This window comes from Perissodus microlepis, chromosome 10, assembly GCF_051167445.1.
Source record: "Perissodus microlepis isolate ML-2025 ecotype Zambia chromosome 10, ASM5116744v1, whole genome shotgun sequence".
Taxonomy (NCBI): Eukaryota; Metazoa; Chordata; class Actinopteri; order Cichliformes; family Cichlidae; genus Perissodus; species Perissodus microlepis.
The window spans coordinates 11,776,540-11,799,746 of record NC_140470.1 but is presented as its reverse complement, the minus strand read 5'-3'; the positions used below and the strand labels follow the sequence as shown (position 1 = coordinate 11,799,746).

General features: G+C 39.1%; 1 protein-coding gene and 1 long non-coding RNA gene across 2 annotated transcripts; both read left to right on the top strand.

Moving 5' to 3' along the window:
- The first annotated feature begins 8,558 nt into the window (after nt 1–8,558).
- On the top strand, nt 8,559–9,332 carry LOC146378884 (uncharacterized). The gene is made up of 3 exons (XR_014801529.1): nt 8,559–8,672; nt 8,770–8,838; nt 9,001–9,332. It is a non-coding gene; the product is annotated as an uncharacterized LOC146378884 (long non-coding RNA).
- A 125-nt stretch (nt 9,333–9,457) lies between these two features.
- Nucleotides 9,458–13,005, top strand: LOC146378883 (uncharacterized). Its single transcript, XM_084942010.1, has 10 exons — nt 9,458–9,600; nt 9,819–10,051; nt 10,149–10,327; nt 10,423–10,516; nt 11,198–11,554; nt 11,650–11,767; nt 11,842–11,933; nt 12,042–12,156; nt 12,524–12,625; nt 12,827–13,005. Exons 1-8 carry the CDS (start codon nt 9,492–9,494, stop codon nt 12,141–12,143), a joined length of 1,284 nt encoding a protein of 427 aa, XP_084798136.1. The 5' UTR covers nt 9,458–9,491; the 3' UTR covers nt 12,144–12,156; nt 12,524–12,625; nt 12,827–13,005.
- Nucleotides 13,006–23,207: the final 10,202 nt, after the last annotated feature.

Genomic DNA, 23,207 nt, shown 5'->3' with positions numbered 1-23,207 from the left:
TATGACTCCATACAAATACGATGCTTTAGCACAAATACTATGATTTGGCACAAGTACTATGATTTAGAACAAATACTATGATTGGGCAGAAGTACTATGTTTCAGTACAAATAATATGATTTGGCAGGAATACTCTGATTTAGCAGAAATACTATGTTTTAACATAAATACTATCTTTTGGCAGAAATTCCTGCTAAAAGGTACTATTTCTGCTTTTTATCAGAAATACTGTAATTTGGCATAAATACTATGATTTGGGATAAATACTATGATTTGGCACATATACTATATTCAGCACATATACTATAACATAACAGAAATTCCTCCACTTAGTAGTAATACTATAACATAACGGAAATATCATGATTTGGCCCCAAAACCATGATTTTGCACAAATACCATGATTTTGCAAAAATACTATGATTTAGCAGAAATACTATGATTTAGCAGAAGTACTAAGATGTAGTAGAAGTACTTTGCTTTAGCAGAAATACTATGATTGAGGAGTAATACTTAAACATAGGAGAAATATTGATACACAGACACACATACACAGAGAGTAAAGGGAACAGGAGCTGTTGAGAGTCTGGGCTTGGTATATGTAGGTCAGTTAAATTAGCTGCACCTGCTGTAGTCAGCCCTTACACACACAGACACAGAGAGAGGTGTGAGTTTTCTTCAGTGTATTTCTGACATTCAGGATTCCCCTCGAACAAATGGCCATAATTTCCTAACCGTAGAGGCTAGAACGGTCATTAAGACATTGTTTTGTTCAGAAGAGATGGGGGAATCTTCAGGTCTTCATAATTCAGAGATAAAATATAAATTATTAAAGATATATGACTTGTAATACACTGTAACTGAGTAGAGGCGAAGCAAAAACTGCCTTGACTTGCTCTCAAACAACCTTTGGTAACTCTAAATCTATATGGAGCATCAAAATCATTCTTTCACCGTAAGAAACAGCAGGCTTTGGTGAACAGTCATGGAAATTTTCAGGGCTCTGTGGAAATCCATCAAAAAGATATGACAAGAGAAAAAAGTGCCTCATTTCCAGAGTTTGAAATCTGAAGAAATCTGAGCGAGGGACAAATTTCCTACCCTCAAACAAGTCTAACTCATCTGAGAACGGTAATAGTTGAGAAAATAATTCTTGAATTGTGAGCGTCAGGAGTGTCTGAAGATATACGGGGACAAGCCTTATGTCTTAACTTCGCTTCGTTAAGGAGATATGACAATTTGAAAATGCCTCTCATTAGAGAAATCCAGCGGTGATTTTGAACAAACTCTCCATTGAGTTTCTATGGAGAGTTTTCACACTTTGTGTTACTCTGAGGAGATCTGCAAAAAATCTATAAGTCCCACAACAATGATAGTGACATTTTCTGAAAGCCAGCAAAAATACCTACGTTTTGATGTATAATTTGTGGAAGTTGAGTGGAAATTGAGCGAGTAGCAAGAAGTTGTTCAGACATGAAGAGAAAATTCAGAACGGACGAGTGCGCACTCTGAGTTAATTGCATAGCAACCATAGCAACGCATGTATTTTCTGAAAAATCACAATTTTGCAACTGAAGACTTAAAGAGGGATAAGATTAAAACAGTAGAAGATCTGAAAAAGCTGAATCATACAGGAATAGCCCAATAATTTGAGAACATTTTAAAGTTTGAATGGAGTTTCTAGGTGAAAGTATGAGGAAGTAGTTAAGTTTCAAAAACAAGCAAATTTTAGCAGAATTGCAGAAGTTTCCCATTCATTTCAATGGGACAAATTAAGCTTAATATTTTAAAAAGTATAATAGCAGAAAATACCAAAAGACATAGCAGGAATGAGCAGAAATAGCAGAATAGTTTAAAATTTGAATGGTGAAAATCGGCTGAAAATTGTGGAAGTAGTTAAGTGCCAAAAAGTGTACGGAAGTCCCAAGAGGAACTCAACTAACTGAAGCAGATGTTACTGAATGGGAAGGAGCACCTCAACATCAATCACTCCTTCTGAGCATGATGTCAGGAGGACTTTAAAGAACGTAAACATCAGGAAGGCAGCACGACCAGGTCGTATCAGGTGGTATGTTCTTATTTAATGTCCTATTTGGAGCGAAATACAGACTCAGTGGCTGAATTAGTGTAGATTCATCAAATACAAAAGCTTATGGATAGTCAGTCAGGCACAGTTCAAATCCGGGAAGTCCAAAGACGTGTAGTTATTCTATTGTGACAAAGCGGCACTCCCAAAGTTGCACATCTTTGGAGTGATGTGGTGCCTGCCCTGTGGATGAGCTTTAAATAGCAGCTTTGTAATGGGCTAAAGCAACACTATCTGGCGCTGTGTCCTACACTCTTTCTCCTGCAGGGAGCGCTGTTAAACCAGCAAAACAGCTACTGTAACATTATCAGCTAATCCAACAGCAGGGACACCTCACTTCACCATTATTTTTTTTTGTACAAAAGACCCTGTTTGTTGTCAGTCTTCTCAAACACTTAGTTCTGTAAAACTTAACGTGCTAATACTGTTCTCGTCAGCTTGAGTTTTCTGCAGCTTAATACGGCGCTACAGCATACAAAACGCTTACCGCAGTATGTTGGTTGACTTGTGTAAACCAGAAGCCGCCATGTAAGATGGATGGTGCCTTTCTTTCCCCGTCTTTTCTTTCTTTTCTTTTTTTTTTTTCTTTTTAAAATTAACATCTTTTGATAGAAAGTTAAACTGGGACATAACAGGCTTGTACTTTGTTAACGGCCATTTGTAAAAACATTTTTAAACGTCTTAAATGAGGCCTCCAAACACACTTTGTTTTGTAGAGACACAGGACTCTCGGTCGTGGTGTAAATATGCTCCCCTCCTGTTCTCTCTTTCATATGTATGCCTTTCTGATCAAATGAATGACTTTATTTTGTTTCTCTGAAATTTCCCAATGTCCTTTTTAGTGGTATTTTGCAATGTCACAGTGGCTTGTTTCAGTGCTTCATTCAATGTATTAACCGGTATCCTTTTTGCAATTAAAAACGATTGTATTTCACCTTTCTGGTTGTTGAGTTTCTTTTATTACTGTAACAGCAGAAAACTAATAGGAAATATGAAAAGTGAAGTGTGTGTGTGCTGGGAGACATAAAAATAAAGGACTAATGTAAAAATAGTAATTGTTCTCATTGTGGATCCCTCTACATAAGCATTTTCATCACCATGGGAACAAGAAATGCCTTTCTCATTGTCAGCTGTGACCTAATATAGCAAACAGCTGATCAGCTGCCAGTAGTGTCAGACTGGCAAGTTAGTATATGTGTTGTAGTCATCAAGATTTTTCAGAATTCGTGAGCTGGACATGGAGTCAAATATTTGTGGAGAAAGTACCGGCCACTTCATTAGTTACACCTTCCTAGCGCTGGCTTCAATGCCCCTTTTGCCTTCAGAGCTGCCCTTTGTTCTCCATGGTACCGATCCAACAAGGTGGTCATCAGATTTTGTTCCATATTGACAATTGCTGCAGATTTGTCAGCTTCATGTCTATGATGTGCATCTCCCGTTCTTCCACATCTCAAAGGTTTGAAGTGTTATCCTGTGGAAAGCAACCATCAGAAAATGGGCAAACTGTGGTCATAAAGGGATGGACATGGTTAGCAACAGTACTTGGGTAGATTGTGGCAATTAAACAATACTTAACAAGAGTTCGTCAAGAAAATATCCTCCACACTGATGCTACAAGCTTGAACCATTGACACAAGGCTACATTTTCATGTTTATGCCAAATTCTGATCCCACCATCCAAATGCAAAGACTCATTAGACCAGGCAACATTTTCCAGTCTGTTGTCCAGTTTTGGTGAGTCTGTGCAAATTTTGTTGTAGTTTCAGTTCTTAAGAGTTGCCAGTGTGGTCTTCCAACCAGCGGTGTGGCCGATGTGGAGTGGCTGAGTGAAGACACGCTAATGACAACGTGTACAAACATTGGAGATGTGAGCAGGACAGACAGAAAAATTAAGGTGAAGTTTAAGTTCTCAGTCAGATTTGTGCTTATCCAGTGCCATTTATTTCCAATTCTTATTTGTGGATATTGATCATTAAATACTGACACTAGTTTATAAGTAGTGGAAATGCAAATAATCGTGTCATTATCAGTGATGGGAATAACGGCCGTTACTTTTTTCAGTAACTAGTAATCTGATTAATTACTGTTTCTATATTTCTATTGTTACATAGCTATTACTAAGAAGAAAATGCGGTGTGGACTCATTAATATTTTTCAACACACAGATGGTTGAATCTGTCTTCAGTTTACCGGGAGTTGGAGCCGGGGGGCAATCGTACAAGTGCTGCTTAGGTGGATTCACCTCTGTTTGCACCATTTAGTTATGAGCTGTTGCATCTGTGGATGCCAAAGAGAAAACTTCCCACTGGATACTGAGCTGACTATACCTGTCTTCCGTGTGTAGCACAAGCGTTTACCAGTGTAAGGCTGTAGAATTTCAATTTACAAAGTCAGTTACCAAAACTGTTAATACTTCCATGAACCATTGAGCAAGGCATATTACTTGATAGATGCTATTAGGAATGCTTTCAAAAGGCATCAACAGCACAGATACAGTAGATATCATTCACAGAACAATGTTTTCAAGCAGCATGTAAACATTTTTATTTTTGCTGTTAGATTGTTCTAATTTGACATTTTTACATGTTTTAAATGAGACAAAATTACAGGTTCAGACAACAGATGTTTTGGTTAATGCAATTTTTTATTTTTATGGGTAAGATGTTATAATATGTTATAATATGTAAGATGTTATAATACCCTGGTTCACTCCTGTGACTTACTTTGTCTCCTATAAATCTTCTTTAATTCAGTTCAATTCAATTCAACAGTATTTACATACAAATGAATTGAACTGAACTGAATTAAAGAAAAAACCCAACAATCCCCTATGAGCAAGCACTTGGCGACAGTGGGGAGGAAAAACTACCTTTAAAAAGGTAGAAACCTCCGGCAGATCCAGGCTCAGGGAGGGGCGGCCATCTGCCGCGACCGGTTGGGAGGGGTGGAGCCGATGACAAATGTATACACAACTAAATATTAAAGCAAATATGCTTTAAAATTTATGTTTAGGGAGTTGAAGTAACTGTTAATATTTAGTTGTATATAACTTTGATTTTATAGGAGACAGAGTTGAAGTGGCTTAAGTGAACAGTCTCAGAAACCAGTTGCGCTTCTTTTTCTTTTTTGGCTTTTCTCTCTGCATGTTGTCATCTCGGGCCTCTGGATTTTCTGGTTTGGTAGTACTGGCCTCCTCTTTTTCTTGCTCATTATTTTATCCTCTTGTTGTCTTTTGGTGTGTTTGGTGTGTTTTCAGAGGTTTCACTCAAGGTCATATTGTTCATTTTCTGAACTAGGAGTCGGATAGTGCTTGGCGAACAACTTTTTTGGCTGCTCTGTGTCCCTGCTGCTGGTTCTGGCCTCTTGTTGTCTTTTGGTGCGTTCGGTGTGTTTCCAGAGGTTTCACTCAAGGTCATATTGTTCATTTTCTGAACTAGGAGTCGGATAGTGCTTGGCGAACAACTTTTTTGGCTGCTCTGTGTCACTGGTGCTTGTCCTGGCCTCTTGTTGTATTTTGGAGTGTTATCAGAGGTTTTGGTATCACTCGAGGTCGTAACGTCCATTTTCTCAACTTGGTCCTGGATAGACCTTGACAAAGAACTTTTTGGGATGTTCTGTGTCACTGGTGCTTGTCCTGGCCTCTTGTTGTATTTTGGAGTGTTATCAGAGGGTTTGGTATCACTCGAGGTCGTAACATCCATTTTCTCAACTTGGTCCTGGATAGACCTTGACAAAGAACTTTTCTGGATGTTCTGTGTCACTGGTGCTTGTCCTGGCCTCTTGTTGTATTTTGGAGTGTTATCAGAGGTTTTGGTATCACTCGAGGTCGTAACATCCATTTTCTCAACTCGGTCCTGGATAGACCTTGACAAAGAACTTTTTTGGATGTTCTGTGTCACTGGTGCTTGTCCTGGCCTCTTGTTGTATTTTGGAGTGTTATCAGAGGTTTTGGTATCACTCGAGGTCGTAACATCCATTTTCTCAACTTGGTCCTGGATAGACCTTGACAAAGAACTTTTCTGGATGTTCTGTGTCACTGGTGCTTGTCCTGGCCTCTTGTTGTATTTTGGAGTGTTATCAGAGGTTTTGGTATCACTCGAGGTCGTAACATCCATTTTCTCAACTTGGTCCTGGATAGACCTTGACAAAGAACTTTTTTGGATGTTCTGTGTCACTGGTGCTTGTCCTGGCCTCTTGTTGTATTTTGGAGTGTTATCAGAGGTTTTGGTATCACTCGAGGTCGTAACATCCATTTTCTCAACTTGGTCCTGGATAGACCTTGACAAAGAACTTTTCTGGATGTTCTGTGTCACTGGTGCTTGTCCTGGCCTCTTGTTGTATTTTGGAGTGTTATCAGAGGTTTTGGTATCACTCGAGGTCGTAACATCCATTTTCTCAACTTGGTCCTGGATAGACCTTGACAAAGAACTTTTCTGGATGTTCTGTGTCACTGGTGCTTGTCCTGGCCTCTTGTTGTATTTTGGAGTGTTATCAGAGGTTTTGGTATCACTTGAGGTCGTAACATCCATTTTCTCAACTTGGTCCTGGATAGACCTTGACAAAGAACTTTTTGGGATGTTCTGTGTCACTGGTGCTTGTCCTGGCCTCTTGTTGTATTTTGGTGTGTTTTGAGAGTTTTTGGTATCACTCAAGTTCATATTGTTCTTTTTCTGAACTTGGAGTTGGATAGTCCTTGAAGAAGAACTTTTTTGGATGGTCCGAGTCACTGCTGTTTCTTTTTTCTCAGTGTCTACTCTCATCCTCTTTCTCTCTGGAGAGTAGCTCTCAGAGTTGTTTTTGCTGCCTTTGGAAATATGACTGTATTTTCTTTTCTTTTCTTCACAGATTCGTCTTTTTTTCCTTGGTGGAGAGCAGCTGTCGTCACTTCTGCAATTCTGTGCAACAGAATTCGGGCCTCGCTTCCTCTTGAGTGGAAGCTGGAAATGTCTTTCATCAGAATTTGGCTCTGGATTTTGGTCGTCCATTGTAGTAAAGCCAGCGTAAGCTTGTTGGCTTTTGCCGTCTTTACTCTGAGACATGTCAGAGTGTTGTTGAAGTGACTGTCTTAAAGATTCAACTATTTTTAAATTTTTCTCAGGCGTACCTTTGAATGCTGCAATCTCGAGTGTTACAAGTAAACTGCATGACAGTTTGGGCTTCTTACCCGGATTTAAGGATTCACAGATCAAAGGCATGTTATGACATCATGATGATGTCATAACATAATGTAACAACAACATTCTTTTTTTTTCTTTTTTTTTAAATTTGGTTCTATTGTCTATTCTATGGGGCTTTGGCGCGTGATGTCACGGCAGGGGGCGTGGCCGCCAGGGCGCCATTTTAGCAGGCCAAACAAAGGGCTAGTGATGGTAAATTTGATTCTTTTTACTGAATCGAGTTTTAATGAGTCACTCACCAAAGTGAATCGTGTTTTTTGAGTCATTTGATTCACTGAGTCAGTCGACCAGAGAGTGCAAAAAATGTACATTTTCACTCAAACTTAATTTGTTTCTCTTTTCATGTAAATCCTACTGCTAAGACAACCCGTTCTCACCCCCGACACGTAAAATACTGACGATTTGTCACGTCCCTTAACTTCTCATGCTGACGCTAAAGGTACCCTTCACAACCTGTGTAAGCAAAGGATGATGGGAGAACGGAGAGACCCATTTATAAGAATAAGAAAATGAGGCAGAACTGATTGATTCTAATGCAGGTATGTAAAAAATACATAGCCTATATTTAAAGTAATACCTTGATGTGTGTTTCAAAGTTTGTTTTTCATAAAAGCTTCAAACAAACAGAGGTGACTGATCTCAGAAACGGTTTAATGCATTTAAAAATGGCTACAGCTACTGTCAGCATGCAGGTAACAGCATGTCAGCAGGTAACGACTACACGTGGCTACTGCAGCATTAGCCATTTAATCCAACGATGATGGATTAAATCTATTACAAACGTTAAAGGACTTGTGTGTTGCAAAATACCCTCACATGGTGCGTAAAGCAGTTTTTGCGCTAAGAGTTCTGCTAGCTCTTTATAAACTGATGATGCTAACGTTAATTGCTAACGTTAACCGGAGCGCCAAGACTGAAAATCATTTGAATTGCGTTAGTTATGTGTTTATGTCACTGAGTTCTGCAAAACTCTCTTTCCTCTTTAGCTTGAAAATGAGTGATTCAGAGGATCCCGAGCTGGAGGAAGAGCTTCAGGCTGCTGACGAATTCCTTCAAGATATGCAGGTAACATTTTTAGTGGAAACAGTTGTTAAAGAGGGAACACGCTTGTCTAATATTTTGTACGGAGTAAACGTTATATTATTTGAATTTTTTTTTATTAATTTTTATATATGTGTGTATATATAAGTTTATGTCAAATTAATTTGGTTAACTTAAGATGTTTGATAATCTTTGCTTTAATCATGGACTGTATTTTAGGTGTTCCCCTTTTTCCTTGTTAATTGCGTAGAATGATGCACAGAGTGAACCTCAGCCAAGACCAGTGCGCTGGAAAACACGTGACAGACAGGGAGATTTTATTCCTCAAAGACCATCAACCAGTCGAAGTACTAGTTGCATGCCACGTGGTCAGTGTTCACACAACCATTGATTTTATCTCACAACTTGTTTTCACCAAAGAATTTCAGTAAGTAAATATTCTTCAATCTCTTTTTTTCCCCCCAGTGTCCAGAGATCAGCATCAATGTCCACGTGAAGAACCTAGTTATGTTGCCAGTGTCAACCCAACAAAAGGTACTTTACCTTCTTGTATATATTGTGATTTCTGTTTACTTTTATATTTGTTGTTATAGTTGAGTTATGCAGGGCTTTTGTGCAGTCCTAAGAAACATACTGCCTAGAGTGTTTTTCACTTTGTGGAAGAGTTTCTTCCTTTCTTTCTTTTTTTTCTGTTAGTGTATGGAACTGAGGTGCTTCGTCAGGAGCTCCTTCAGATGTTGGAGGATGGAGAAGAGGACGCAGCCATGGCTTGTGAGACGTCATCTGAATCAGCTGCTACTCACTGGGCGATCAGAAATATGGTGTCCTCGCAAAAGTGGAAAGAGGCCAGGCCTTGTCTTATAGACAATATGTTAGCTACTCTGGATCCACAGTCACACCGTGTGTGTCAGTGTGGCAAACAAGTAGTTGTGAGGTGTCTGGACTGCCTGCCTCTTCCATTCCTTTGTGCTGACTGTGATATTGCAGTTCACACACGCGTTGTCCTGCACAGCAGAGAGGCAGTAACAGGAGGGTTTTTGCAGCCTTCATCAGAGTTTCACAAGCCAATAGGTACGGTTTTTAAGTCTTATGCATTTCTTGCTATGTACTATGAGTGGGTGCTGCTATTCTATATTTATTGTGTATCAGTTAATTTCTAATTCTTTTTATATATATTGTGTGTTTTAATGTTAGTTCGGCTGTTGCCTGTGCAAAGGCCAGACCATGTGTGTGACTGCCCAGCAGGTAACGTTGAGGTTTCACCCAGCGCAATTGTGGCTCTTGTAACCATAAATGGTAAGTTGCCCTTTTGTCACACACTACATACACAATAGATGTGTTTGGAGGTTTTATTGCAAATTGTGCATTGCTATCTTGGTTTGAATTACCCTCGGCCCGCAGTATATGTGGGCACCTGTCAAAGGTCATTTGGATTTACCAGACCGATTTGAAAACAACATGAAAAAAATGAATGCTTTGAGCCATGACTGAATTTATCCTTATCCTTTCTAAAGGCCGTTATAACCTTGCACTGCCAGTGGTGAGCTGCACCAGCTGTGGCCTAATGTGGTCCCCCTCAGTTAAGGACATCCTGGGTAGTGGATATTGGCCTGGCACCTTAAATTTCTGCACCCTGTTTTCAATGGATGTCTTTCAGTCTTTCTATGACATTAAGAAGGCTGCACCAGGGATGTCACTTAAGGCATTTGTCAAAGTGCTGGATGAACGAACAGCCCATTTTGGAAGGGTGAGTTTCTAAATTTGCCAAGTTTAAGGAAATTGTGCAAATCAATGTTTATGATGACTGTCCTTGAATATTCTGTTGTATGTCCTCTATGTAAAAGACTGGCCGAATATCAGCTGATGCCTTCAGTAAAAGTTTCTTGGAGTGGAGTGCTGTAAAGTTTGAGGTGGACAGGATGTGCAAGGAGCCATGCTTTAGCTGCCCTGCCTGCACTCCAGACATGCTTGCCGTCTCAGTTGATGGAAACCGCAAGCTTTATCACTTTCAGTCTAATGCAAGGTACGTTATGCATTGTGTACATAAGTCAAATATGGATTTGTAGAAAAATGTATTTTAATGTTTCTTTTCAAACAACTGTCACTGTGTTCGTTCAGCACTTCAGAGCAGGGGAACTTTGAAGGTGTCTTCATTGAAAAAGATGAGGAAGTTGCTGAGTTTGTGAAATACATCCAGAGACACACAAATCATGTAAGATACACATATATATTAGTGCTTGTAACGTTGGACCCAAGAAACATAAGCCGGAGCGAATTTGACGACAGCAGAACTTTTATTTAACACTGTGGTTTACTGGGACACAGACACTCCAGCTCTCTCTCTGCTGTCACGTCCGCCCTCCTCCTCCGACTGTCACTGCCAACATATAAAGAGACACAATCACTGTCAGATCCCAGCACACCTGTTCACCCCGCCCCTGCGCCGCCCCGGGAGCTCACTGCGTCACCCCTCCTCTGCACCTGGCCAGAGACCACACCCACGCCACAGTGCTGTTAGCGTTAATCTTGTTAAAATGACGTTAATGCCATAACCATATACACATACGTGTGTGTGTGTGTGTGTGTGTGTGTGTGTGTGTATACATATATGGATGGGTGGATATTTATTTTATTTTATTTTTCTCTTGGTGTTGTCGTAATACTATTTACTTTACTTTATCTTAATGTGTACTTAATTTTGTCACCATGTGTATTTTAAAAAAACAACAACATGATTTTTATTTTGTGTTATCAGTGCTGTCCTGGGGAGATATGAGGTCTCGTGTGACTCAAGGCTAATTCAGCTAATTGTTATGCATTTGTTTTAAAAAGTTTGTCCCTGATAGGGCTTAATCATGCCATGTCTTTTATGTTAAAATCTTTGAGTGTATAGGTCCCGGGGAATGGGTTGTGCGGCTCTTCATCTTGGACTGCAGCAAAGGAGTCGTCCAAAAAGTCCACTGGGAAGTTGGATGAAGAGGGCATGGAAATAGCTGTTTGTCGCCACGGAGTCCTCTTAGCTGCATTGAACATGTTTCGAGGGGAGATCTTTGCTTACCCCCTTTTTCTCCAGAGGAAGTTGGCAGCTAACGTCCCAGGACATATTACGTTCCTTTGCTCCGATGTGGCCTGTAAATATTTCCCCTATTTAACCAAGGTGGCTCAGCAGTGCCCTGAGCTGAGGAACCTCTTGTCAATGCTTCCTTTTCTCTCCGTCATGCATGCAAAGGCTCACACTTGGAAATGCGAGGTATACTGCAGCTTGTAGTTTTGGATTAGTTTGAGACATTTTGTTATAAGGTTGAATGAATTCAGCAGTCATGTATTGTGACCTCCTTTCTATAGCTCAAATGGGGAGGTGCGTTTCAGGATGGGGCCGGTTCAACAGTTGGAGAAGAGGTGGAACAAGTAAACAGTTTCCTGTCTAGGGCGGCCATCACAACGAAGTACATGTCTAAAGCAGGTATGTGTCCGTGTCTGAGATTCCACTCAGTCTCCTGCTCATTAATTCTTATTTGTATACTAACTGAAATGCAGGGCGAACAGACATGCTGACCCTCCTGGCTTTGGGCTGGAACAAAAGGAAAGTGGAACAACTGGGCCGCACTTTGAGCCAGAGATATCTAAAGGTGATTTATTTATTTTTTCAAAAACCATTTTAATGTGTGTGGTAATGGGGGAAAACACCAGTACTCTTTTAATGTCAATATGAATGACATTTATTAATGTATTCTTAGATCATAAGGATCCTTAGAGAACAAGTGGAGAGCCTGAATGCGACCAAAAATGAGCTGGGTGTGGATGACGACACACTGCAGCAATGGGTGGCCGATGTGTAGAAATGGGCTGAAGGTGAGTCTCAATATAATGCACTCGTGTATAACAATAGGACCCACCATGGCCTCATTAAAGAACTTAAGGTAGAATTAAGATCTTTCTGACAGTGTCAACAAACAATGAAAAAGAAGCCTTGTAAAAGCAGAATTTATGGCAGAGTTGTTGCGTTTCATCAAATTGGATAGAACCTGGGTTGAAATGATGTCGTACTAGTTGGTTTTATAAACCTGAACACCAACATACTTGTTATCTCATGATAATGCAGCACATGAAGGCTCCAGATGTCTTATAATGAATGTCATCAAGTCAGTGATTACAGAGTCCACTGTAGTTTGGTGACTGTTACTCATCCTGTATTCTGATTAATATTCCTCTCACTTAGAAAGTGATCAAACTGATGGCAGCCTTGGAGCGTTGCAGGCACGAATAGAGGAGCTTGTCGTCGTCATCAGAGTGCGAACACAAAGTCTTTACAGACAAAATGGTACGTCCCAGTTTCTTTGAAATGGACCGTTTGATACTTAGTTTGTACAGCTTGTACAGCTACTTTGTAAACAGAATAAAATCAGATCCAGGTTTGTTTAAGCTGGATGTGATTTGTTCTAGCAAACAAATTGATGAGTGTAGATTAAAAGGTAACTATATACATTATGTGAAGGTGTGAATTTTTTATGATTATTTACAGATGGCAACAAGAGGCGACACAGAATTCGCAAGGTCATCTTAGTTGAGAAGAAACGCTTGGCGGCTGCTGTTGACGACTACAACAAGCTCGCTGAACCAACAAAGCAAATCGTATCCAGTGATGCCCTCATGCTGACCGACATTTGGCCCTGTGTCCCCAAAACTACAGAAAATCCATGACACTGAGTAAGAGGCCTTTATCATGTTATAAGTGAGAGAGTTTGGTGTAACAGTGGTTGAACATGCCAAATCAATCCGCAACATACTGCCATTCCCCAGCTGTAACCTGCATATGCATCAAACCAAAATCCAGTATCATAGCCACATGATAGACATACAGATGAGGTTAAAGGGCTGTGTCATTTTGCCAGATAGCTTCATCCCAAAAAAGATAAACATTCTTCAAAAACAAAAGTTTGTGAATATTTCCAGTATTGCCAGGCCTAAACCAACCTGTTAAACTTATCAAATTATTGTCATAGATACGAACCTATTGATTGAAACAGAATAATCCATTGAAGCCTCCATCATCATCCAAGATCACTGTTACTGTTCAGATTATTTTATCTCTGTTTTCCTCTAGAATGTTTTGAAAATCAGCATTTGATCAACAGACTTTTTAAAAGTTTATTTTGATCCTATTGTTTACGTGTGTAATTGCATTTGTATTGAAATTATGACAGGAAAACCCCTAATCAAATTGTATCTTTGATACTCTTGGTGGCGCTGTCACTTGGTGTTCGCTCGCTCTGCGGTAGAGTATCACTTCCTGTTCCTGCTCAAACACAGTGGTGTTTCTGAGTAGCTTATTTGCTTAGCAATTTAATTAACAACTTTTAAATACATTCTTCTTTCATAGTATAATCTTCACGTGCTTCATCCGAAGCACACTTTCTGTGTACTCACTACCTAATTTATAGCCAAAGTATTCACTCACTGTCTCTGTACTGTTTCGCTAGCTTAGCTTAGCTCATAGCCGACTCGTTAGCACCATGGCTACTTCACCTGTCCCTCCTGCACTTTCTTGCTCATTGTGTCAGATGTTTAGTTACTCCTCGGCCTCCTTTAGCAGTAATGATATCTGTAACAAATGTAGCATATTTGCAGCTCTGGAGGCCAGGATTACTGAATTGGAGACTCGGCTTCGCACCCTTCATTCACCCGTAGCTAGCCAGGCCCCTGTAGCTGGTGCAGCCGAAGATAGCGTAGGCCCCGCTAGCTGTTCCCCGGCAGACCCCAAGCAGCTGGGGAAAGAGGGCGGCTGGGTCACGGTGAGGAGGAAGCATAGTCCTAAACAGAAGCCCCAGGTACACCACCAACCCGTTCATGTGTCTAACCGTTTTTCCCCACTCGGTGACACTCCCGCCGGGGGTCAAACTCTGGTAATTGGTGATTCTGTTCTCAGACATGTGAAGCTAGAGACACCGGCAACCATAGTCAATTGTCTTCCAGGGGCCAGAGCAGGCGACATTGAAGGAAATTTAAAACTGCTGGCTAAGGGTAAACGTAAATTCAGTAAAATCATAATTCACGTCGGCAGTAATGACACCCGGTTACGCCAATCGGAGGTCACTAAAATCAATATTGAATCGATGTGCAACTTTGCTAAAACAATGTCGGACTCTGTAGTTTTCTCTGGTCCCCTCCCCAATCAGACCAGGAGTGACATGTTTAGCCGCATGTTCTCCTTAAATTGCTGGCTGTCTGAGTGGTGTCCCAGAAACGATGTGGGCTTCATAGATAATTGGCAAACCTTCTGGAGGAAACCTGGTCTTGTTAGGAGAGACGGCATCCATCCCACTTTGGATGGAGCAGCTCTCATTTCTAGAAATATGGACAAATTTATTAAACCCCCCAAAATATGACTATCCAGAGTTGGGACCAGGAAGCAGAGTTGCAGTCTTACACGCCTCTCTGCAGCTTCTCTCCTCCTGCTACCCCCCCAAAAACCCATCTCCATAGAGACTGTGTCAGCTTCCAAAAAGACAAAAAACAAACTAAAAACCAGCAACAAACAACTTAAACATAAACAATCAAAAAGAAAGAACAATACAGTATCCACATCTGAACCAAAGAGTAAAACAGTGAAATGTGGATTATTAAATATTAGGTCTCTCTCCTCCAAGTCTCTGTTAGTACATGACTTAATAATTGATCAACAAATTGATTTACTCTGCCTTACAGAAACCTGGTTGCAGCAGGATGATTATGTTAGTTTAAATGAATCAACACCCCCGAGTCATTCTAACTACCAGAAACCTCGAAGCACAGGCCGAGGGGGCGGTGTGGCAGCAATTTTTCACACCAGCCTATTAATTAATGAAAGACCAAGACAGACTTTTAATTCATTTGAAAGCCTGATGCTTAACATTGTCCACCCCAGCTGTGAAACTCAGAAACCAGTCTTACTTGTTATCATCTATCGTCCACCTGGGCCTTACACAGAGTTTCTGTCTGATTTCTCAGACTTTATATCTAATTTAGTTCTGAGCTCAAATAAAATAATTATTGTGGGTGATTTTAACATCCATGTAGATGCTAAAAATGACAGCCTCAACATGGCATTTAGTCTGTTATTAGACTCAATTGGCTTCTCTCAAAATGTAAAAGAACCCACCCACCACTTTAATCACACTCTAGATCTTGTTTTAACATATGGCATAGAAACTGAACATTTAACAGTGTTTCCTGAAAACCCTCTCCTGTCTGATCATTTCCTGATAACATTTACATTTACAATAATTGATTACACAGCAGTGGAGAGTAGATTTTATCAAAGTAGATGTCTTTCTGAAAGCGCTGTAACTAAGTTTAAGAATATAATCCACCCACTGTTATCATCTTCAATGCCCTGTACCAACACAGAGCAGAGCAGCTATCTGAACGCTACCCCAACAGAGGTTGATTATCTTGTTAATAATTTCACCTCCTCACTACGTACGACTCTGGATACTGTAGCTCCAGTGAAAACTAAGGTCTCTAATCAGAAGTACCTGACTCCGTGGTATAATTCTCAAACACGTACCCTAAAGCAGATGACTCGTAATCTGGAGAGGAAATGGCGTGTCACAAATTTAGAGGATCATCATTTAGCCTGGAGAAATAGTTTGCTGCTTTATAAGAAAGCCCTCCGCAAAGCCAGAACATCTTACTATTCATCACTGATTGAAGAAAATAAGAACAACCCCAGGTTTCTCTTCAGCACTGTAGCCAGGCTGACAAAGAGTCAGAGCTCTGTTGAGCCAACCATCCCTTTAACGTTAACTAGTAATGACTTCATGAACTTCTTCACAAATAAAATTTTTATCATTAGAGAAAAAATTACCAGTAATCATCCCACAGATGTAATATTATCTACAGCTACTCTTAGTACCATTGATGTTAAGTTAGACTCTTTTTCTCCAATTGATCTTTCTGAGTTAACTTCAATAATTACTTCCTCCAAACCATCAACGTGTCTTTTAGACCCCATTCCTACAAAACTGCTCAAAGAAGTCCTGCCATTGATTAATTCTTCGATCTTAAATATGATCAACCTATCTCTAATGGTCGGCTATGTACCACAGGCCATCAAGCTGGCTGTGGTTAAACCTTTACTCAAAAAGCCATCTCTAGACCCAGCAGTCTTAGCTAATTATAGGCCAATCTCCAACCTTCCTTTCATATCAAAAATCCTTGAAAGAGTAGTTGTCAAACAGCTAACAGATCATCTGCAGAGGAATGGTTTATTTGAAGAGTTTCAGTCAGGTTTCAGAGCTCATCACAGCACAGAAACAGCTTTAGTGAAGGTTACAAATGATCTTCTTATGGCCTCTGACAGTGGACTCATCTCTGTGCTTGTCCTGCTAGACCTCAGTGCAGCGTTCGATACTGTCGACCATAATATCCTATTAGAGCGATTAGAACATGCTGTAGGTATTACAGGTACTGCACTGCAGTGGTTTGTATCATATCTATCTAATAGACTCCAATTTGTGCATGTAAATGGAGAGTCCTCTTCACACACTGAGGTTAATTATGGAGTTCCACAGGGTTCAGTGCTAGGACCAATTCTGTTTACATTATACATGCTTCCCTTAGGCAGCATCATTAGAAGACATAGCATACATTTTCACTGCTATGCAGATGACACCCAGCTCTATCTGTCCATGAAGCCAGATAACACACACCAATTAGTTAAACTGCAGGAATGTCTTAAAGACATAAAGACCTGGATGGCCGCTAACTTTCTGCTTCTTAATTCAGATAAAACTGAGGTTATTGTACTCGGCCCTGAAAATCTTAGAAATATGGTATCTAACCAGATTCATACTCTGGATGGCATTACCTTGGCCTCCAGTAACGCTGTGAGGAACCTTGGAGTCATTTTTGACCAGGACATGTCCTTCAACGCACATATTAAACAAATATGTAAGACTGCTTTCTTCCATTTGCGCAACATCTCTAAAATTAGAAATATCCTGTCTCAGAGTGACGCTGAAAAACTAGTTCATGCATTTATTACTTCCAGGCTGGACTACTGTAATTCATTATTATCAGGATGTCCAAAAAACTCACTGAAAAGCCTTCAGCTAATCCAAAATGCTGCAGCAAGAGTACTGACAGGGACTAGAAGGAGAGAGCATATTTCTCCTGTTTTGGCTTCCCTTCATTGGCTTCCTGTTAAATCCAGAATTGAATTCAAAATCCTGCTCCTCACATACAAGGTCTTAAATAATCAGGCCCCATCTTATCTTAATGACCTTGTAGTACCATATCACCCTATTAGAGCACTTCGCTCTCGCTCTGCAGGCCTACTTGTTGTTCCTAGAGTATTTAAAAGTAGAATGGGAGGCAGAGCCTTCAGTTTTCAGGCCCCTCTTCTGTGGAACCAGCTTCCAGTTTGGATTCGGGAGACAGAAACTATCTCTACTTTTAAGATTAGGCTTAAAACTTTCCTTTTTGCTAAAGCATATAGTTAGGGCTGGACCAGGTGACCCTGAATCCTCCCTTAGTTATGCTGCAATAGACGTAGGCTGCCGGGGGATTCCCAAGATGCATTGAGTTTTTCCTTTCCAGTCACCTTTCTCACTCACTATGTATTAATAGACCTCTCTGCATTGAATCATATCTGTTATTAACCTCTGTCTCTCTTCCACAGCATGTCTTTTATCCTGTCTTCCTTCTCTCACCCCAACCGGTCGCAGCAGATGGCCGCCCCTCCCTGAGCCTGGTTCTGCCGGAGGTTTCTTCCTGTTAAAAGGGAGTTTTTCCTTCCCACTGTCGCCAAAGTGCTTGCTCATAGGGGGTCATATGATTGTTGGGTTTTTCTCTGTATCTATGAAGCGCCTTGAGGCGACTTTTGTTGTGATTTGGCGCTATATAAATAAAATTGAATTGAATTGAATATCTAATAATAATATTAACAATAATGTTACATATGTAATATGTACACAATAATAATGTGCAAACAAACAAGAAAAATAGCAAAAAATGTCAATTTTTTTCTAATACCATGTATGTGTGTGTGTATGTATATATATATATATATATATGTATATATATATATATATATATAAAAACCACATATGACCACAACTCCAAATGTGCAATTGTCACTGCATCTAAACATGACATATTACAAAAAGGTAGAAACATATAATATACAATATGTTCTGAAGCTGGTACTGGTGCAGTTAACTTTGCTTTAGGCTCCCATACACAGTAGGTGTTACTTACTATACGTGCAGTGCAGTATTACTTTAACTTGTAATATGTTATAATAAGCAAGTCACTTCTATATTTATGAGGATGTAGACAATAATGTTGGCTGATATGTAAAACTATGAGATATCGAGTGCAGGGAAGATATTATTGATCGATCAGATTCATGAATGTGTTAGGTACTTAAGCCACAATTAGAGAGTGAAACAGAGACTGACACTGGTTGAAATGTATAGTAAATATTTTATTTTGAACTTTTATGCTGAACTACAAACTGTGAACTGTGCGATCTCTGCGACCTGTGGTGCCTGGTTTACTGTGTGTAAAACTGCGCAGGTTCCCATGTGTCATCCCACACTTTGCCACTGTCAGGAGAAAAACATAACAAACAACAACGACAACCACACACAAAATAGGATAATTTAGGTTGTGACATATGACAATTTTTTAGGATGAAATATCTTCTATATTCATGTCATGCTTTATACACCTTCATTGTAATATAAATCAAGTCAGAGAGTAATAATATATGTAGTAGATGTCAAGCAGGACCACAGCAGCAGCCACGATCCATCGGAACCTGCTGGATGAGAGAGCACAGAAACTCCAGGGAAGAAGTTTAGTTAGTAACATGCATGAACTGCATTACTGAGACATGTATGTTTACAGATGGTGAGGGAGAGGGGGAGAGTTTTCAGTAAAAGGAGACGTGACTGCATCTTCAACCAATACTGAGCCTGCATAACCCTGAAAGAGACAGACAGAGAGAGGGGGGGGGGGGGGGGGGGGGGGGGGGACACTAACCCCCAGCAGTCTGGTCCTGTTACAGCATAACTAAGGGCTGAGCTGAACCAGCCCTAACTATAAGCTCTATAAAGAAGTAAAGTCTTATGCCTACTCTTAAAAGTGTTGACCATGTCCACCTCCAAAACTCATTATGGACTTTGGAGGTGGACAGCTATCAAGCTCCTCACAGAAGAGGAGCTCGATAGCTAAAAGCTCCCAATTTACTTTAGTCCAAATACATGAATTCAAATTGAGGTGATAACTATTTATCAACAATATGAATGTCTGTTCCCGTCCAACAAAGTTGTTACTACATACCATGTTGAGCAAGGCTTCCACTTGACTTTAACTTCTTCTTTTTCCTGAAAAACATGATATAAACAAACAATTAATTAAGAAAGACATGCAAGTTGCATACAAAAAGGAGCTTATAAACATTTGTGTACTATTGAATGGCTCAATATATTATACAATGAGTTTACAAAAACATAAGAACCACTACAATGCTTGTACTGCCAGCATCGAGTGCATGTCAGCAAAGCAACACTGCTTACATTGTGGCTCACAAGCAAAACTAGAAAAATTTGCATTTCCTGCGAAAATGCTGTGTGGATGCCTTAACGCTGAAGATTTCTGCTGAAAAAAGCTGAAAAAGTTGAAAAAAACGTTGCCCTGAGCAGGATTCAAACCTGGCCCTTCTGGTCTCAAGGCAGCTACTCACTGAGCCAAACTCCTTGTCACAAAGAAGAGGTGGAGAGACTGACAATTCTGCTGAAATGAGCAGAAGCTGCTGAGAATTGTGCTGATAAGAGGTGAAAAGTCTAAAAAATTTTCAGAAGAGGTGAATAAGCAGAATTTGGGCAGAAAAGAGGTGAAAATTCTGGAATTTCTGCTGAAAAGAGTTGAATCAGCAGAATTTCTGCTGAAAAGAGTTTTTTTCTGAAAACAGCAGAAAAAACTGAAAATTTTGCTGAAAAGAGTTCAATCAGCAGAATTTCTGCTGGAAAGAGTTGAATGAGCAGAATTCTGCTGAAAAGAGGTTTTTGCTGAAAACAGCTGAAAAAGCTGGGATTTGTGCTGAAAAGTGGTGAAAACACTGAAAATTCTGCTGAAAAGGGGTGAAAAAGCTGAAATTTGTGTTGAAAATAGTTAAAAAAGTTTAACTATTAACTGAAAGAAATGTTGCCATAAGCGGGATTTGAACCCCGGCCTGCCAGTCTGAGAACGGATGCTCATCTCACTGAGCTACAACACAGGTAGAGCCGGCAAGGAAAATCAGTGAGGCCACTGATAATATGGCAGAAATGGGCAAAAAATATTGCAAAAAAAATTCAATATCTCAAAAAGTATAGAAGTTATGAGCACCAAAAGTCATAGCCGGCATTAGCAGAAAGAGCAGAATTTTTTAAGATTGTCAATTCTGTCAATTCTGCTGAAATGAGCAGAAGCTGCTGAGAATTGCGCTGATAAGAGGTGAAAAGGCTGAAAACTTTGCAGAAAAGAGGTGAATCAGCAGAATTTCTACTGAAAAGAGGTTTTTGCTGAAAGAGCTGGAATTTGTGTTGAAAATGGGTGAAGAAGCTAAAATCTGTGTTGAAAAGAGTTAAAAAAGTTCAACTGTGAACTGAAAATATTGTTGCCACAAGCGGGATTTGAACCCGGGCCTCCCACTCCGAGAACGGCTGCTCATCTCACTGAGCTAAAACACAGCTCAACCCAGCATGCAAAATCAGTGACCACATTGATAATGTGTTCCATTTATTTCAATGGTCAAAAGTCATAACACACATTAGCAGAAATAGCAGAATTTTTTAAAGTTTAAACATAGTATTTCTGCTAAAACTTAGTATTTATACTAAATAATATTTTTTTCCTGTCAAATCATAGCATTTGTGCTGAAACAAAGAAAATTCTGCCAAATCATAGTATTTGAGCCAAATCATACAATTTGTGCTAAAAGATTATTTATGATTTAGCAGAAATACTGGGACTTGGTAGAAATACTATGATTTACATGAAATACTTTGCTCTTAGCAGAAGTACTACAATCTAGCAAAAAGTACTACAGCATAGCAGAAATTCTATCATTGAGCAGAATTACTAGGCTTTAGAAGAAATACTATGATTTGGCACAAATACTATGTTTTAGCACAAACACTGATGTGGCTCAAGAACCTTTATTGTGCAGTTATACTATGATTTGGAAGAAATACTATGCTTTGGCACAAATACTATGATTTGGAAGAAATACTATGTTTTAGCACAAATACTATGATTTAGCTCAAATACTATGATTTACCAGTAATACTGTGTTTTGGTACAAATGCTATGCTTTGGCACAAATGCTATGCTTTGGCACAAATGCTATGATTTGGCAGACACTATGATTTAGCAGAGATAATATGATTTGGCAGAAATATTAAACTTTGGCACAAATACTATAATTGAGTACAAGTACTATAAGATTACAGAAATACTATGATTTAGCAGAAATGCAATGTTTTTGCAGAAACACTGTAATATCGCTTAAATAGTATGAAATAGCAGTAATACTATGATTTGGCAGAAATACTACTTTTTAGCACAAATACTATGATTTGGCAGAAATACTATGACTTAGTAGTAATACTATAACATAACAGATTTCCTCAAAATACTATGAAATTGCAGTAATTCTATGACTTGGCAGAGATACTACGTTTTAGCACAAATACTATAACAAAGCAGAAATACTATGACTTAGTAGTAATACTATAACATAACAGTTCAATGTTCTTGCACAAATACCACAATATGGCAGAAATACTATGTTTTAGCACAAATACTGTGATTTGGTATAAATACTATGATTTGGCACATATACTATATTCCACAGATACACTATAACATAACAGATATTCTACGACTTAGTAGTAATACTATAACATAACAGAATTATTAATTGGGCCAAAATACTATAATTTGGCACAAATACCATGATTTGGCAAAAATACCATGATTTGGCACAAATACGATGATTGGGTACAAATACTATGATTCTGCAGAAATACTGCGTTTTAGCACAACTACTTAGATTTGACTGAAATACTATGATTTAGAAGAAATACTATGACTCCATACAAATACGATGCTTTGGGACAAATACTATGTCTTGGTTCGAATACTATGATGTGCAACAAATACTATGATTTGGCACAAGTACTATGATTTAGTACAAATACTACGAATTGGCAAAAATACTGTGACTTAGTAGTAATACTATAAAATAACAGATATACTGTGATTTTGCAGACATAGTATGTTTTTGCACATATACTATGATTTCGCTCAAATACTATGAAATTGCAGTAGTACTATGATTTGGCAGAAATACTATGCCTTAGTAGTAATACTATAACATAAGAGATATACTATGGTTTTGCAGACATACTATGTTTTTGCACAAATACCATGATTTGGCACAAATGCTACGATTTAGCAGAAATACTATGATTGGGTACAAATACTATGATTTGGCAATAATACTGCGTTTTAACAACTACTGAGATTTGATTGAAATACTATGATTTAGAAGAAATACTATGACTCCATACAAATACGATGCTTTAGCACAAATACTATGATTTGGCACAAGTACTATGATTTAGAACAAATACTATGATTGGGCAGAAGTACTATGTTTCAGTACAAATAATATGATTTGGCAGGAATACTCTGATTTAGCAGAAATACTATGTTTTAACATAAATACTATCTTTTGGCAGAAATTCCTGCTAAAAGGTACTATTTCTGCTTTTTATCAGAAATACTGTAATTTGGCATAAATACTATGATTTGGGATAAATACTATGATTTGGCACATATACTATATTCAGCACATATACTATAACATA